The 18,512-nt window shown below is 38.6% G+C and overlaps 1 protein-coding gene across 11 annotated transcripts in view; it reads right to left on the minus strand.

Moving 5' to 3' along the window:
- Positions 1-18,512, minus strand: part of PXK (PX domain containing serine/threonine kinase like) — a 34,878-nt gene that overhangs the window by 9,683 nt on the left and 6,683 nt on the right. For all 11 annotated transcript variants that reach the window (XR_007628713.1, XR_007628710.1, XR_007628711.1 and 8 more), the window contains exons 2-13: positions 14,982-15,032; positions 14,268-14,315; positions 9,619-9,805; positions 7,650-7,727; positions 7,391-7,464; positions 6,487-6,561; positions 5,176-5,280; positions 4,917-5,018; positions 4,107-4,268; positions 2,675-2,792; positions 2,167-2,245; positions 601-649 (exon numbers count right to left, since the gene is read on the minus strand). Coding sequence is in view for 4 of the 11 variants with exons in the window: in XM_050313171.1 (XP_050169128.1) it covers positions 601-649; positions 2,167-2,245; positions 2,675-2,792; positions 4,107-4,268; positions 4,917-5,018; positions 5,176-5,280; positions 6,487-6,561; positions 7,391-7,464; positions 7,650-7,727; positions 9,619-9,805; positions 14,268-14,315; positions 14,982-15,032 (1,128 nt within the window). In the remaining 7 variants the exon portion in view is untranslated. The remainder of the gene's footprint in view (positions 1-600; positions 650-2,166; positions 2,246-2,674; positions 2,793-4,106; positions 4,269-4,916; positions 5,019-5,175; positions 5,281-6,486; positions 6,562-7,390; positions 7,465-7,649; positions 7,728-9,618; positions 9,806-14,267; positions 14,316-14,981; positions 15,033-18,512) is intronic.

An 18,512-nucleotide genomic window follows, 5' to 3' on the forward strand; every position in this document is an offset into this window, starting at 1 on the left:
TCATCACATTGCTCATCTAAAGCCCCAAGTTCTGGCACCATTCCTTTAGTGAATAGAAAATTAGATGCATGTTTTTCCACTCAGAAATAACAGCAGGGACAAAGAAACTGTAAAGGCAGGGACGGGTGACCATTTTGATACTCCAGTCACATCCCCAAACTGCCATGAGGCTGACAAGACACATGGCACGTGTCTTCCAGGAGAAGTGCCCTGGGGCAGCTCCCCAGTGGGACCAGATGTGGCTCCCAAAATGTCCCAGCACTGGAGCTGGTAGCAATGTGCTGATGGTCTCACGTAGCAAGATCAGCTCCACAAGGTGTTTCCTCTCACTGCAAGGGACCCACATTGCTTGGCAGCCTCTGCTCAGATAGAGCATCATCATTAGCTACACAAAGGGGCTTCAGGAAAGCAACTCAAACACTCATAGCTCACATCACGGCCCCTTTCTAAGGGTTCAATTCATCACAGGAATCCAAATACTGCTGGCAAGAGTCATAAGGCAAATAAAGCCCGTTCTCCTCTACCCTCTCTGTCAGTTAATGCATAGATAACACAGCCTGGCACTTCCATAAACATCAGCAAACCAATATTCAACTCTACCTTAAACTGTGGTTTCTCAGAGTTTGTTAGCAGGACGTCACTGAATAATCTGTGAGTGGATAAAAAGAGAGGAACATTATTCCCAAGAGATAGGTAAAACCACAGAAAAATACTACTGGTACTGTTCATTTAAACCCCTCTTTCTTCCTTTCCTTCTCTGTCCTCATCCTTAGGCCACAGTTTGTTTTTTTCCACAGGTTTTTACGTACTGCTTTTTATTTTCCAAGCACTGCTGTAACATTAGCAGCATCCATCCCTCACAATGTAGTCATTGCTGATGGCAGGAGAAAGTAAGTTTATCTGAGATATTTTGAAATTTACTACAACAGGTACAATATCAAAGGCTGAGAAGAATTCCCCCACAAAAACCCCACCTTTTCCTTTAAAATATATGGCTTCTTTAATTATAATAGATTTCCAGAGATTTCATTTTAAATTTCACCTATGCAAAATCACTGTTCTTGTTAGGAAAATTCTCTTAGCCCAACTATTGTTTTAGTATTAACAAGAAACATGTGAAAAGTCAGTGAGTGAACATTTGAGAATATCTGCATTCTTGCCTGTACTCTGCAAAAGGCAACAAAAGCAAATAATCTAATATTTTTGTTCTCCCCCCTATGGTGCCAGCAGCAATGATTAATCCTTTTCCATCCAAAACAAAGACACTAGAGGGCAATGGTAGTCTGAAAATAAACCGGTTATTCCATTTCAAGATACTTAGTCCTGGAGAACATACTAGAAAACTGTCCCAGAGAGATCTCAAACCTGGCTCCAAGATAAATATTTCTGAGATCTTTTGTTGCTGTTCACTATGGAAAATTATGACAGGCTAGTAGAGAAAAAAACTCAAGTCTAGAATGAAGTTAATTATGGAGAGTATTCCATGAAAAATGTAAAAATAAAGCAGATTTTAAAATACTTTCAAAAAACCATGACAATTCATCCTTGTTTACAGGGCTTTCTGACCCTTTCTGATTACATGTTCTTATGAAATTAAGAAAAGTCATAGTTTGTATGGCTATAGTAATTAGATATTTAAATTACATTAATTGCTTTAAATTACATTCATTCCATTGCACATCTACGTAGAACATTTTTGTGAGGAATTTTGGTATGAAGGGGATGTAGTATATTATCTTAAATATCAGATGCAGCTGGGCATGGATTATTTGTTCAACATCTTCTAAGACCTGTAGATTCCTCTATTCACAGAGTTTCCTTACAGTATTTCTCCCCTGTTTACAGTCTTCTCTTTTAAATCAATCTGTACATGATCTTAATCATGCTTGCATTACTTTAATAGCTGGATTAATTTAAATCATGCTAACTAAAGTGCATTCATAACAGCTCCAACACAGCAAGAGACAAAGAAATGTTAAAAGCACATTCATCATGTTCACAAGGGACGGATTCTATAAAGCCTGTCAATTTTAAAGCTTCATTTGGGACACATCCCTCAGAACAAGGAGCAAACCTTTCTAAAAAGAAACAAGAGCAAAAAGGCTCTTCCTCCTGAAATAATTAAAAACATTACTATGAGTATAAAACAAGTAGAACAGGACTTACGGCATCTGTAAGAGCCGTGAGACAGTTGGCATGCCATTCTTCATAGCTTCACAGGTCAGAATGGATTCCAACACTGACACTACCAAAGAAAGCACAAAAATGAACACATTTTTGCACAGCAGGACAGCAAATGATTTAGAGTGAATGTCTGTGTGATGTTCCCCTAAGTATTGCATCAAGCAAGCAGTGATGAAGCTCTGTGGCATGTGTTTTTTATTATAGTGTTACTATTACACACACAAACTTTTCAAGAATGTTAGACATAAGGCAAGGGAATCCAGGCATCTCATTACTTACTAAACACTGCTTTATCACTCAGCTAAAAAACAAAAAGAAAGGTTTTACTTATACACTACATATATTTCATGAAGAACACATTTTCTCTTTGACCAAATTATTAATTCTTTCTGGTCACAGGCTGCAAAGATCTCACAGCACTTTAGCTTGGGTAAAAGTTAAGAGTGCACCTGGGCAGCTGTGACTGAGATGTTCTCCATTGCATACTAACCAACAAACACTGAGGGTGCAGGGGGGAAGCTCTCTACTGGAATCGTGTCTGGGGGTCTTCCGTACGTCATTTCATACAGTAAGTGTCCGAAGCAATGTACGTCAACACCTTCTAAAGTCTGTGGAGGAACAAAAAAAAAAAAAAGCCACAACCTGTTAGTTTTTCACAACTGGTTAACCCATTGTAGAAAAACAGTGATTTTGCATGTGAAGATAGAAAAGAGGAACCACTAGGCAGTTCTTAACCACAACCATTTCCCAGTGTAACTGTAGCTCAAATGAAATCTTCACGCCTCAAGCTAAAGCAGCCACCACTGTCTTCCTGTATGTCATGATAAAAATGTGACAGCAGTATAGTCAAGTTCTGTGAAAATGTGTGAAGTTGTAAGCTCTTTTCTTACAGCAGTTTAGAAAGCCACATGTTGACAGAAATCCCAGCCAAGTCCATTTTCTGAGCTAAGTCAAACAGCAAAGAATGAGGTTCATAGTAGGACCTGCTGCCACTTTACAGGTAAAAAGATAGAAAAAAGTGTATATCAAACAAACCTAGGAAAGCCTCCCTTGCTCCTCCTTAGGTTTGTGCAAGCTGCACACACATTCTAAGCTCCCAGACAGCGTATTTCCAAGATTTCTGAATTGTGTTTAAACAGAAAGGGTTCCTCTTACTGGAAGAGGCTCAGAGCCTTGATGGTACTAACAGATTTGGGCTAACCATGAACTTTTGATCGTTTCTTTGACAACACAGCAGAACTTGTTTAGCAAGGCCAGCAAGTAGCTATCTCGTGATGCTGTATGGAATTTATTACAATAAGAGCCTAAAGGCAGGGCAAGATGCTGCTGGATTGCAGCAGCAGGGCAAATTTGTTTACATACTTTTGCAGGAAGATAATATTTTGCTTTGCAAGCCCGCAGTTAACAGACACCCTTCAAACAAATAAAAACCAGTTTTGAATAGCTAGACATCTGCAAGCATCTCATCAATTTTCACAGTATCCACCAAAGACAAGGCTGATTAATACTCCCACCTAAGCATAAGTAATAAGTTGTGCTCACTGGACAGACATGTAAGTGAGAATGTGTGCTAGACAATAAGCACATTCCTATGAAATATAAGACCAGGGTGGAAAGAGATCTTAAAACAACTGCACTTCACCTCTATTTGTGCCAGCACTGTTATCACAAAAACACTCACCTGCACTCCCCTTTTACCTGCTTACCTTTGGCCTCAGCCTCACTCCAGTGTGCTGCAACAAAACTGCTGTGCAGCCAAAGAGTGATTTGGAGGAAGCAGAAAAGCAATTTGATGGAGAAAAGCTCAGATTAAAAAAAGGGGTTTGAGAGAGGTATTTTTCATTCTAGTCAGTTCTCCACAAACAGAGGTTGAGGATAAAGAGATGCATAAGACTCGGTTGAAGTAATTGTTTGAATCTTACATTAATTTTCCGAAACTGTGAAAAGTATGATCGATAAAATGATGGAAGTCCCAACAAGGAATTTTCTAGATCCAGTAACTTGCAGGTATCCCCATCCAACATCACATTGGCAGAGTGAAGATGGCCGTAAGGAAATCCTTTCTCATGTAAGAATTTTAATACCTGAAAAAAAATCCAATACAGGAGCACTGTCACAAGATGTTCTGATGATCTCAAGATCATAAGATCATCAGCTTAAATCCTCCAGTACTACAGCAGATACATAATAAATGAGGCCCTCATTTGGAATGCTTGCTCAACTTGATCTTCTACATCATCTTTGCCTGCCTATTCATCCCCATTTCACTGGTAACACTTCTCACAAAACAAACATTTGATGCTGAACCTCAAAGCAGCCACCTCCTAAAAGAGATCTGGAAACCGAAATTCACAATTCTACTGAATATAATAGTTTGAATCAAAAAAATTTTAAAAACATATTGATGACCATGAATTTATGGCACATGTTCTGCAGTGTATCAATTACTTCTTTTCCTTTTCACATAAGGAAAAAACTACATTATCATCTCTCTCCCACTTAAAACTCCACATGCACCAACTGCCTTTTTCTTTTTTTTTGTCATAAATGGTCTCACACATATCTAAATTCAACTCTCAGCAGCTAATCTCAACTCACATTTACCTTTGAAGTCTGCTGCTGAAATAAAGCTTCTGTGCTCAAAAGTTTGTCTGCTTTTCTAGCTAAACCAGTTGGCCTCAAAAAAAAAAAAAAACCATAAAGGCAGGTAAATAAAGCAAAGAAAAAAGTACCTCTAATATTTGCCTTCCATACGTTTTTATTTGCTGAAGCTCAAGACCTTGAATTTTTTTAGGATTGCAATACTTCTTCAGGAATGGGTCTTTTGGCTTTGCCTTTAAAACAAATACACATATCGAAATCATGCCAAGAAAAGTCAGTATTTGTCTTAGTTTGCTCAGCAATAGATGGCAAACACTTTTATAAAAGACACGCTATGGTCATTCCAGCAAACATTCGGCCATTTGAGTTGGGGGTGGGGGTAGACATTACCTTATAAATAAGGTCCTTGAGTGTCCCTTTTTCACTGAATGGTCTAATAACCAGTGCTGAAGATTCACTGGCAGTGGCAAAAGTGATTTTGTAAATATAGGGATGCTACCAAAAGAAGAACACAACAGGTAAATTTTAGATGACTGGTTCTGCAATTCATTCATGTTCAATTCACAAGCAGGAAAGGATCTGCCTGAATTGTACATTTAAGGTAATAAATTGGATTCTGTCAATGACATTGAATAACCCATGCAAAGAAAACTTCACTAAGACATTATTCAATTAGTACATAAATTAAAAAGAGAAAATCCACCATCTTTTTTTTTAACAAAACAGACTGGCAGTTTAGACAGATGAAGAATACAACACTTATTCATGAGCAACTTTACTGCAGGTTTAAGTCATGTTAAGCTAATAAATTCATTCCCAGTTTTATACAACTATGGCACATAAGGAAATTCAGCATTAATAGCTGTCATAACAGTTTTATGTCTTCAGAAATTATTGTAACAACTTTGCAAAACCGAATGAGAGAGCACAGTTGGAAATAAATTACAGATACAATGCATATACCAACTGAAATTGCTAGTCAGGAGAAGACCCCTTGTTCATGTCTCATTTTAACACAACAGTTTCAGTCTGGCTGGGGTTTGAGCAGCCTGGTTTTCAGTGTCTCCTGTTATGGGCAACTGCTGAGCTCCAGGACTGCAAAGAGATTTACCAGTTTAAATACCATCCTTTTCAGCCAGTCTCTCACATGCTTAACATCCTTAACTCCTTTTGCAGTAAAATACCAGTTTTTCAGGCAGAGATGCCTATTGGATTTATAGCGTGGCATTGCACAGGAGCTTAAATTGTACAGCTTCCATTGTACCTCTACTGAGACACTCCTTTTTTTAAGTTCAAAGAACTGAGAAAACCTAAAAGTCCTTCCATTGCCTCATCCACTGCTGCCTGAGAATATCCCCAGCTCATGGGCCAGCACTTACACCTAGACAGCACCATCCTAACAGCCTGAAAGTGCTGAGGAGCTGAAATAAAAGCTCATGACCTCACAGTACTGCACAAGAAGAAAAAAAATTAAACTAACCACAACACTGAATCTCCTGTAATAAACCTGCAGTATTACTATTTGTGCTGAGAACATGTTGCTTCATATTATATGGGAAATGTAATTAAAAGGTTTGCAAACCTTTACATGAAAGCAACTCTAAAATTACAAACTGTCTACTAGGCTATATGTGCTTTGGCAAGATCAATCCTTGACATGCACTTCTGTGCACAATTTAAAAGTCTTCAAGTAATACTCACAGAACAGGAAGAAAGAAGTTTCACAGCATACTGTAAGTCTTTGTCAGACAAGTACTTATCAGGGCCAAGATCAGCCTAGAAATAAATAGGAAAAGAATGGCATCATAAAAGATGTTGCATTCCATAAAGAAAACGTGATCTATCTTCTCTGGCAAGTGAAGACAGATGTTTGAAGGTATATTTTGAAGAACAAGCAAGAAAATTACACATACAAAATGAAACCTGAAGAGGCTGAATAAGGCCATGGTTTCACAAACAAAATGTGTGACCATAAATATTACTGCCTCTTTCCTCCCCCAGATCTGACATTCATTACTACCACTGAATGAACTCTGCCAACTCCAAACTGAGGGACTGTGTGCATTGTGAACTGATAAGACACCTCCTTCCTCTGCACCAAGAAAAACTCCCCTCCTATTGCAGGCTTTAGTGATCTGTGCTCTCCAGTGAAGTCTCACAAACAGCTCTGCTCATACAATTAAGGGGGCAGCACATTTTAGCACAGCAGCAAAAGCAAGTGTTGTCAAAGTTCATGCCTCTCTTGCTTATTAGCTTGTCAGTACAACTAAAGATCTAAATAAGAAAACCCATCACTTTAAAAAGGATCATCTTGTTATTTTCAGCGAGCAGATTTACATACGGTCAACACCCACATCATTACAACGAAAGAATCCTGAGGTGCAGGATTAGGAACAAATGGCCAGGCACAGAAACCTGCAAACTGGATTTGCCAGAGGAAAGAAACACAAGAAATTCCCACACCACACATCCACCTAAGGGCTTTCAAGGCTCTCTCAAAGCCTGAGCTCTTCAACCTATCTCTCTGTCACTCACACATGGTAGTCAAAATAAAATCTTGAGTGAAACTGAGAAAGATTTGAGGATGAGATGAAGGCATATATACCCAGCTTAACACTAGCCGTTCCTTTGGTTGATTCTTTATCTTCATTAAGAAATATTTCTTACGTATTCGCCAGCCTACAAAAAAAAAGGCAGCAGCAGCTTTAATTAAACACTACTAAATGACACAACTTACAAGCAGGACAAGGTCTGTAAGCAAAGACTTAAGATTGGAATCTTAGACCTAAGATTGGAATCTCAGAACAACTCATATAGTTGGGAAAAAAATCAGACAAGCTTTCATGCACACATGCTCTTCTTACCTATATCTTTTAATGGTTCTACCACTTCCCACTTTGGCTCTGATCGGAAGAACATTGAAACGTGCTGTAAGGCAATTTCTGGAAAGAAAAAATGAGAAGAAGGGGGGGGAAAAAAGTAGAAAAGAAATTAAAATGTTTTAAAGAGACTATATAATGTAGTTATCCACATATTAGGTAAGGTTCAACACCAGAAGGAAGCCCGCAGGAATTCAGACTAAAAGTCAGCAAAATCACTTCAAAAGGAAATCAGATAAAAACACAGTTAGAGGGCATTTGCATTTTTAACTCGATAACTCAAATCCAGAGAGAAAACAGAGAAAGCACTGCTTGGAAAACTTAGCTTAACAGTCTGCTTTCTATCTCTACTAGATCTACATTTCAAAGTCTAAATCCAACGCTCACAGCTCAGATTTCCCACAGTAGGAGTACACAACATTAGATCATGAAATGTTTCTGCTATACCTGTAGAAGTACTTTTATCTCTTTAATGTGCATCTATATTGCCATTGCTACATGCAAATTATGTAAACTAAACAGTTCTGTTTCACCATGTGTTATCCTGCCCTTTTCTGTGCAGACAAAGGTATTTGGCCAGCTGTCATGAGCATCCATACATTTGGGGGGCTGGAGGGAGGACACACATCTTGTTCATGAATTCTCCCAGAGCTGGGAGCACAACTGGTTTATTCATGAAGTGACCTGAAGGAAAATCTCAATGAGAGGTGGCGACAGCAGGGGGAGAAAGGGAATCACGCTAGCAAGGGATTTTCTCTAAAACGGCTTATCTTGGCATAGAAAATCAGCACAAAGGTAAGGATGTGCTGATCTCTCCCTCTTCACTGTATCTTCTCTCTATATAAATGTGCTAGAAAAAAAGTGCAATAAATATCATCTCACTGCTCCAGTATTTAAAAGATGACAAACTGATGGTCTCTAAAGACCATAGACAATGATGTCTGTGCTGCTAAGTTCCCAGCAACTGGCAGGAAACACAATCTTGATGAAAGTTCTCAGAACTAACACAGAAGTCACAGAGTCTCCTAGAGGATTTAAATTGCTTGCTCAGCATCAGCCAGACAAACTGCATCCTTAAAGAGTTACTAAGAATTTACAGCTCCTGCACAGCTTATCATAAACATCCAGGAAACGTTCTTTGCACTTTGGAGCTGAAGACACCAGAATGTTACATAAAGGGAGAAAAAAAGACAAGTGAAAAGGAAGTAGTGAGTTCCTGCTTCAGGAGATTCTGCTTTTATGAAAACAAGCTTTGCATTTTGCAAAGAGTCGGTTTGCCCCTGAACTAAATCTGTGCAGTGGGTTTGATCACTAAGAGGAAGTTTCTTCAGTCTGTAAGACAATTATTTAATGGTTTCCAATAGCTGAAGTAATACAAATTCAAAGAAGAAACATTTAGTAATGAAGAAACTGATCACTGGGGATACAGTGACTTTCCAGAATTTGTGGGAAGAGGGTGTCTGACTTATTCAAGCTAAACATAGTACTAAAAGTACTAAACATAGCTTAAACAATTAGTTCTGGAAGTCTCACACCCCAAAGCAACAGTAGGAGCTGGACAAGATGACCACAACTGCTCCTGTTGAAAGACTCAGTGTTGAGAAGATTGGCTGTTTTAGAAGAATACAGAGTGGACAAACTTAACTCCACCTTACACTGTGACAGATAAATGACTTCCCAACACCAACCCTCTCCATTTATCAGCAACTCTCCCTCCTCCAAGTTCTGCTTATCTTGACCCTCTGTGAAATAATTCAAATATTTAGATTTGACAATCTCAGCATGATCCATGCACAGAGCTGGAGAAGCCTTATCATAAATAACCACACACACAATATTATAATTTTGAAGGTTGTTCCCCACATGTTTCAGTGCAGATCCTTGCCAGCATTCATGGAAGATAAACACACATCCTAAAGTCAAACTGTAATACAGTTTTGTATTTCCGACTTACCAGTGTAGTTTACAGAATAGCTGTTTGGGTCCAAGAATTTCTTCACCAGTTCACAGTTGGACAGTATGTGATGGGTAGTAATTACGTCGAGATAGGCCTGGAGTCCCTTCTGTCTTTCAGCAATGAATTCACGCTCCATATTTCCAATCAATTTTTTTGGAGGAAGAGGTAGACTTAGAGTTGAGATCTTAAAAAGAGAGGAAAAATTACTAACCTTGCTCTCAAAATGCCTTGGGGATATAAACTGGCAACTCAGAAAGTAAAAGACTCTCAGCAGCAAGCTAACTACTCAATAACTCTTTTCATATTGTGTATTACAAGCTTTTATATTTTTCCTAAGTACTGTTATCAGAGTCAGATGTCACATCCCACTGTGAAGAGACTAGTAAATGGAACAACACTGAAAATACAAGGAGACAAAATTTTTGCAAGTGAGTCATACATTTAAGATCACTACACAAAACTTTCAGATACTAAATGGCTACAATTTTCAGCCAGACCTTTCCTATGACACACCTCTGCCACAGTAGAAAAACTATTCACACCTTACCATTTTCCCTGGATAAGATTTGTGCTTTCTTATTTCATGAAGTGTAGATTAGTAACTTTCCTTTGACTCCATGACTTTGTAGGTAATTTAAAGCCCTTTTCTAAAGTACTTTAAATCTGTAATTTCAAATATGGTGCAACTTTTCCATTTTCTCTTCAGAACTTGCTACTGTACTTTTTTTTTTTAATTCTATACATCTTTCAACCCAGAAATAGTTGCAATCTACCAGTGAGCATAGAGTAGTTGTTTTATGCTGACATTAGTGATCCAAAACTTCAGAAAGAAAATCAGAGAAATCCTTCAAAATAGGACAATGAAAAAATGTACAGAAATTCAAAGCCTTATGTAAGTCAGATCAAAGAGATCACCCTCTGTGTTTATATTCAATTACGTCATGTGAATTGCCAGAATACATTTTTCATGTTGTTAACACATTGTTGTCTTGCAGATCAAAGCACCTGCCTTGGGTAAGTTGAATCTCCATGGGAGTTATCTTTAAGAATTGTGTGTTGCAGGAATCAATTACACCAGATGCAAAACCTCATTTCTAAAGCAAACAGTTCACCAGGGAGAAGACAGGGGCTTTTGGTGTTTGAACAACTTTCATTTTAACTAGTGGAAAAGGTAAGGGATTAGTTCAACAAATTGGGACAGAAGAAGCATTCCCTTTCCTTTTTACCTCATACATTTTGAACACGAGAGTTATTCCCTACTAAATTTAGCACTTCTACTTCACCAGTTTCTGACTGCAAATTAGGGATTGAAAAAGAACTATAACTATGTCTGGATTACAGAAGACGTTTATAAAAATCATCTTATTCACTGAGAATTTTCAGTGCTCTTTTAGACCCAAGGGAAAAAAAATATCCAGGAATAAACCCAAAGGCAACCATATCCCACTTACAGTCAAGAATTCACCAAATTAGTTTTAACACCAGAGGCGAATAGAACTCTCCTTTGGCAGACCATTCCAATTGAAAACCAAGTTTCCAAACAAAACCTAAATCCTTTTCTGGTATTACTCACTCAAAAAGCATGTCAAATGATAATCACCTCTACCTTCTTGACCTGACAGCTAGCTACCATCAGAGAGACACTCACTCTAGTTCAGATGTTTTCAAACCACTATTACTTGTTTTAAAGCTTATAAATCAGACATCTGCTATTTTTCAGCAGAAAGTAACATTCAGGCCCAGGTTTTTGTAGCAATCTAACAAAACACACAGCACAGCGAGAACACTGTCTGTCCTAGAAGGACACCTCACTGAGGTCCTGACCTTGCCAAGACCTCACATGCTTTCAAACACCAGCAATATTTCTCTGTGGCCCCAGCTCACCACTGGAGCCAGGATGGGCTTCACCACGGAAGAACCTGGGAATTAACATTCTTATCTTCAAACCACAGCCCGCTCAGGAATGTCTGTTCAAAAGCTGCAGTAAAATGCTTCACAAAAGCCAGATATCTTGCTGTGAATTCCACTGCTTCCAGTACTTCACTTAACAAAACAGAAGAGCAGTCAAGGATCTCCACACATCTCTGTCAAATAAGGGAAGAGGAAGAAATGCAGGACAGACTGGAAGGAGCTTTTCAATCCAGTACAGCTGAGAGTTCAGGGAATCTGGCTTGAAACTTTCTGATACAAATCAGGGTCAAAAGTATGCATTCCCAAGCCTAGACAGTTTTGAAATTCTTCATCCTTAGTATTATTGTATAGGTAGCACCAGATTAATTTGCATGCCAACTCAACTGCAGCTGTGTTGAAACACAAACACCAAAATCTACAAAAAGGTCAAGTATGCCACGAGAACTTGAAGAACTTGGGCCTTTACATCCAAAAGAAGCTCAGTTTTTCCAGCTGCACTTTAGTTTTGAAGGAAGAAGACTGGAGTTTGGTATCTTCTTACTGGTCCTTGTTTTATACTGTTTTTTGGAGGGTGCTTTGTGTGGAGTTTTGTTTACTCCAATTTCAATATACACAAGAGTTTAAAGAGTCTACACACAAGTCATGAGACCTAAATATTGTGACAGAATATTGTTGCTTAGAGTTCTGGATGGAGAGAACAGAGGAGTGTTGCATTGTCTTAATGGATGCAAAAACTTCAGCTTCAGCATCATAAAGAGCAATTTATAAAAAATCCAAAACAGTGGGAGAAAAGAGTAATTTTGCCATGATTCTCACTAGTTACTGTCTGCCCTGGCATTTAGAACTAGGCTGGAGAAGCAGTAGTGTTTGCCAAAAATAGAGCTGTGCATCTCCTGCCCTTCTGCTGGGCACATAATGAAGAATAATACCTTTCAGGGTGGTTCTCTGTACGAGCCAGAAAAGGCTTCTCCAAACAGAGACGTAACCTTGCCTTTCCAGACTGTGGAAAGCAGACTCAGGAGTCTGAAAATCAAGGGGTGAGCAGTAGTTTTCATTGAAGGAGTCAAGTGCTAAAGACCACAGCCTGCTAATTTAGCCATGCTCTCATATCCTCCCATCCAAGTTAGAGGTATGTTTTGATCATTTTGTTTGATGTTTTCCGGTCACCCAAGAAGTTGATGTTTTTCTCTTAGATCTTGGTCTCCCTCCTTGTTTCAAATTCCCCCTTATCCCACTCTGCAAGTTGCTGTCAGATAATTTCCTGAACCCTCCCCTTTTATCATTCACTTCTGCCTCAGATAAAAAGGCTTTTTCTTTATCATATATAACGTATTTACCTTCACTTTCTAGACCTTCCACCTAGGCCCAACCCTGTAGTACCTGGCATTTCTGAATTTTAAGACTTAAAGGTCCATTGCTTTCTCTACTAAAGGTGCCTCATTTGAAATGTAAATGAGAAGGCATAAAGCTTTTTCATACCTTAATACATTCTATCCCCCAGGGTTAAGAGGAGCTTGTCAGAGGTGTCTGCAAAAAGTGAACTCTTTCTTCTTTTTAAAACTTTCTCAAAATTCTTTCTCTGTGATCTTTATCAGAACCTGACAATGGTTAAGACCACAATGACCCCTAGGTACTCTGATGATGACTAGTACCATCTCATCTCCTCGAGTTCCCCTGGGTGTTTATCTAATTTTAAATCTTGGATGTCTCTGGAGCAGGACACATCTCTGTATTGCATTTATTCAGCACATCACAGAGAAGGTTTCTAGGTCATGATAAAAGTTCCTACGTGCTACTGCACATTCAACAGAATAATTCAACAAGACAACCAAGTTGCATCTGTTGAATTCTGATTAATTTGTCCCCTCATCCACCTTCAGCAAAGGAATTGGTTACAGCAGACTGTCAGAGTTCACAATTCAACACCCTAACAGGGTGTTGCTCACCAAGGATCATCAAGCAGGTAGTTGATTAAACTGGGGAGGTAAAGAGGAAGTGGAAACAGCATTAAACCCTTGAATTCATGCAAGATTTAACAGGGGAAAAAATTTCAACCTCACAAAAATCTACCCTCAAACTGCATCATTCATTTTTCATCTTGTTTGCCCAGGACCATGGAAGTCCCAAGTAACAAGTTTCAACCCTGTACATGCTCATCACTCCTGCTTCCCCCCTTTTCCAAACACACTCACATACACCCTGCTTTTTCCCACACAAACTAAAAAGAAATAATTGTCCTGAAAAGCAGAAGAAAACACACAGTGAGTCCAGTGTTTGGCCAAGGAACACTCCTCAGTGACACAGAAAACCATCACATGAGAAGCAGCATCTGGTAGTGCTTTTAGACGAATATAAATAATGGGACACATAGCATTTCAATGCTGAATTTATAAGGTTGGTATGTGCCTTGGCTTTCTCCAAATCAAAGAAGGAACAAATAAAAACACACAAAACCGGAACAAGTCACAGTACTGAAGGGAAAGATTCAGTATCTGCCAATTTCCTCCACTTCTATATAAATTGATCTCATTGATGCTAAAATTCAATTTTATACGGGAAAATGTAGGAGTGAAAAAGTACACATTCAAGTTACATTTGAAGTCACAGTTGTTCTTTACAGCTATGTGAATTTTTATTTCTTCTTCACCACAATATATACAAATATCACAAGCCATTTTAAATAAACCCTTCTAATTAGACTTTATATTTAGATATATATCAAGGGTGAAAGTTACCTGTAAGCTGTTATTAAGCAAGTCAAAGTCACTGTATCGCCTCACAATCTGCAAAATAATAGACAAAGTTCAGGAAAAAAATTACTTTTTCCATTAGCATTTTACTCTGCAAAATCACATCAGAGAAAAGTAATTCCCATTTATAATCATCTTCTTCTTTTAACAATTCTTGTACAAAGACATAACTGTTGGATTTATGCCACATTGCCAGAGAGCAAAGCAGTTTTTAATCATATCTGACCAGAAAGAAAATGCATTTCTAAATATTATCTTAAAACAGTTTTAAAAGTATTTGTGAGCTAAGTTGTCTGCAAATAAGGCATTTTTGCCATATTAGATGCAACAACTTTTCATAGTCATCTTCATTACTACTTCTTGGTTTTGTTGCTCAGCAAGGCTGTGATTTTAGCCCCAAGGAAGGCAAACTAGCATTTGAGATTTTAAAATGATGGTTGTACCAACACGCAGTAGTAACACATGACAGGCATTTTCCCTGGAATATTCAGAATAGGAGCAGACAACATGCCTTCTGTAGCTGGCAGCAATACTGGTTTTCTCTTAGTTTTTGATCAAAAGTATTCAAGCACTTCATGTTCTCAATTCCAAATGAACATTTCTCTTTCCAGCTCAAGTCTGAAAAGCTAGGAAGAGACAATTTTCAAACTCATCCTAAAAAGGCATCCTGGTTACATGAACCACAGCTTAAGAAATTACCTGCCAACTGTTTTCTGCTGAAACTCCTCTCTGAACACGGATTATGTATTCCTAATAAAAGGAAAAAAATATTAGAAATGAGAATGAATAAGCTGAAGAAAGTTGTTAAGTACTTCTCCAACTGTGACCACGAATACTGAGAAACAGAAAATTCAGATCGAGCACCTGGGGAAAGGTCCACGCTGGATTTGCTCACCCCTATCCCTAGCAATTGTCTCCCTCTGCTTCCCAGTGCGGAAGACAAGGACAGGTCCAGGAGCTTGCACTTGAACAGTTTAATTTAGTTACAGAAAAAGGCAGTAAAAGCATACTCAGCACACATCTCTACCAACAATCAGCTGAAGAAACCTCTCCTTACCTCACCTCCAATACCCAACAAGTACCCCCAGGAACTGCTGCCACCACCAAAACAGAGTAAAATGCCAATAAATAACCACAGCTGCCCAACCTCCAATTATTTTTGTACTGGAAAGGTTACCACAAAAGCTGTGGAATGTGCTTGGGTAACTAGAACATCTCAGTTTCTCATGATGGTAATTCTTCATTTATAATGCATGCTTAATGTTAAATATTTATACATTAACTATGTAGATATATCTAAATCTCAGTAAGGAACTTTTGAATTTTAAGAATTAATAATTCTTCCACCACAATTACATTCATAGATCACAATTTTTTTCAGTTTCTTCATTTCAAGCTCCGCTGTACCTTTTGTAGACTAATGCCTGGTCACAAATACCTGGTCAATACAACAATATCATCATTGGAGATTTATTCAATTATCTCAAAAATAGATATGAAGTATTTTACACATCCAATCAGACACACTTCAAGGCAGCCATGACTTTGTTTACCCCTACTCTGTTTCAGTTTGAAAACAGCTCTAAAAACACTTTTGACATTTCAAATATCACAAACAAGGCAAGTCCATTTCCTAGAAATCCTATATTCTCCATTTTAGATATTGTTTAATTAGTAGGGAAATAAAATTATTCTGGGTTGACTGTAGCAATAGATACTTCTTTGCCATTTGCTTACACAAAGCTCTATAAGTGCAGCTCTTTTTAAAGTCTTATTACAGAGATTATCCCACAGCCACATAATTTACATTGAGAAACAGGCCTGCCTGGGGTGGCAGGACCCTGCACCGGGGCTCAAAGTGCCACTAAACCCCCCCAGGCTTCCCCAGGGGAACGAGCACAGTCACACCACACACCTGCAGCTACACATCCAAAGTGAGAACGAAAAATTCTGAGCCAAACACGAATTCCCACCACAGGCCACAGCATTCCTGAGCTGGAACACGCAAAAAGCTCCCTGCACTTGTGCCAAGCGGCGCACGAGGACCCACCAGCCCCTGCCTGCAGTGCAGCAGCACATGATGCACCGCTGTCAGCCAGCTCAGATGACTTCACTCACCCCGGGACAAACTTTCAAACGTGTTTTATGTAAAGTGCTGAATAATTTTTTCCATTTCAAATGCTCTTTCGCTGAATTGCTTACATCAACAGGAGTCTTACACAAAAAGGACTGATCAGAGCATTATGCGCATTTGCAGATATTAAAATTTATGCTGCATTCAAAATTACTATGAACAAACAATAGGGAAATAACAAATAAACAAGTTATTTCCTGCACCTTGTGTTTAATGCCAAATTTGTCCATCCCATAAACAATAACTCTATCTGACGTGCCTGCCTACCAACTAGATAATTCAATTAACTGAGCACTTGATTCATGAAGTATTATAAACCCAGGTTCACAGTTAAGAATCCACTTCATGCCTTTTTAAGTATCTTCTTTCAGGCACTGTGAAGTGTCCTCTGGTTTTGGAACTTGCCTTCTAAACCCCACAAAATAATTCTCCTCCTTAAAATGAAATGAAATGAAATTAAAAACTGTTATACTGAAAAACATAAATATACCATTGGAGCAAACCAACAAAGTGGGGCACACCAGAGAATCCCTCCACAGAACTAAATTCTCATTTAACATCTACCAAGTAATTAATGTAAGTCAAGAATTATGACTCTTCCAGACAAGGGGCAAAGGCAACACTTGCCAGTTGGTATTACCTTATGTGTTCAGACTTACCTAATCCAGATTTTATTTTCTGAAGTTTCCTTCCAAAGCCCAGTGCTGCTGAGTCAAAAATGCTATGCCATTTTCTAAAATTCACTTAAAAGATCCTTTATCATCAAAGCTGTCAAATACCTGTAGCAAGTTTGAACCTTCTAGCCTTGAGAAGGAACAAGACTAGTAAGCATGAAAACCAAAGGGATTTATCACATTTTTTGTCCTAGCATCTTAGTTGGAAATGACATAAATCTGAGATGTCACAAACCAAAACACATAACTGTTACACTAGAATTAAAGGGTCTATTTTCAGAAAATCAGCCTGACATGCTCACTCCATATTCTCCTCTCATCCATTTGAAGCCATAATTATGGTATCTTCCTGCAAAACAAGAAGCCCAAATCCTCATAAATAGTAACATAAATCCACAGAGCTAATTGTAATTCAACTGGTGTAATTATGTTTGGAAACTGTATGACAGAAATCAATTAAAGGGACACCTGGAAACCCATATTCACCACTAAAGTGGCTTTTCCTGTTTTGTGATCGTTTCTGCATTTTGGGAAGTTAGGAAGAGGCTACTTCACACACAGACAAAGAATTGCAACAACTGCTTATTCATCAAGTCTCAAAGGAACGTTGGCTGTTCCTCTGAAAAACCACGTCAGTGATGATTCACCACGTGCAGTCATTCATCTTTTCTAGGATTTTGAAAGAAGCAGAGTTAATGCTCAATCCCTCGTAGCACTTACTCTTCATCCAGTGATTATCATTTTCTACTGTACCCCAAGAAAGCGTTCCCGGGCAGGCAGAACACAAACTTAGTAGACAACCATCAAAGCATCTCAGTGCCCACAACCACTCTGGTCAACACGGCAGTGGCTCTTCTGGAGAGCCCAGTGATAAACAACTTGGGGTTCAGAGCCCATTCTCACAGGAAGATTATATAAAAAAAGACCATATTTGGGCCACAGCTATTTTTTCCTACATATACTTGAGCATTTTCCCATCCAGTTCTGCTCTGATGCCTTAAAACACCAACTGTAATGAATAGTTGTCCACCCTGTCAATACAGCTGATGAAAAAGCCTAAATGCTTTTCTGGGTTTTGGGGTATTTTTCCCCCAAAGTTGATAACAAGATTGAATAGCTGTAGCAGAAAAAACAGGATAAGAAACACAATCCCATTCCCAGTGTCTGCCATGGCTACACATAATCAGCAGACCACGGTATGCTGAGTTTTAGTGAGAAGTTGATACTTCCTATTGCCTCCGCGTGGCAACAAGCTTGTTGTGGGATTATAATTAGCACCACTGATATATGCTTCCCAGAGGACTAGAGAAGAGCTTTCAACTCTTCAAGCCTAAATGCACAAAAGCCTTTATTACCCTGCCAAAGTCTGTTTTGGTTAGGGGAAAAAATCTGAATTACAACAATCTTCTTCTGACACTGCCT

The sequence above is a fragment of the Myiozetetes cayanensis genome, unplaced genomic scaffold (assembly GCF_022539395.1).
Source record: "Myiozetetes cayanensis isolate MyiCay16 unplaced genomic scaffold, myiCay2020 scf18, whole genome shotgun sequence".
In the NCBI taxonomy this organism is placed as follows: Eukaryota; Metazoa; Chordata; class Aves; order Passeriformes; family Tyrannidae; genus Myiozetetes; species Myiozetetes cayanensis.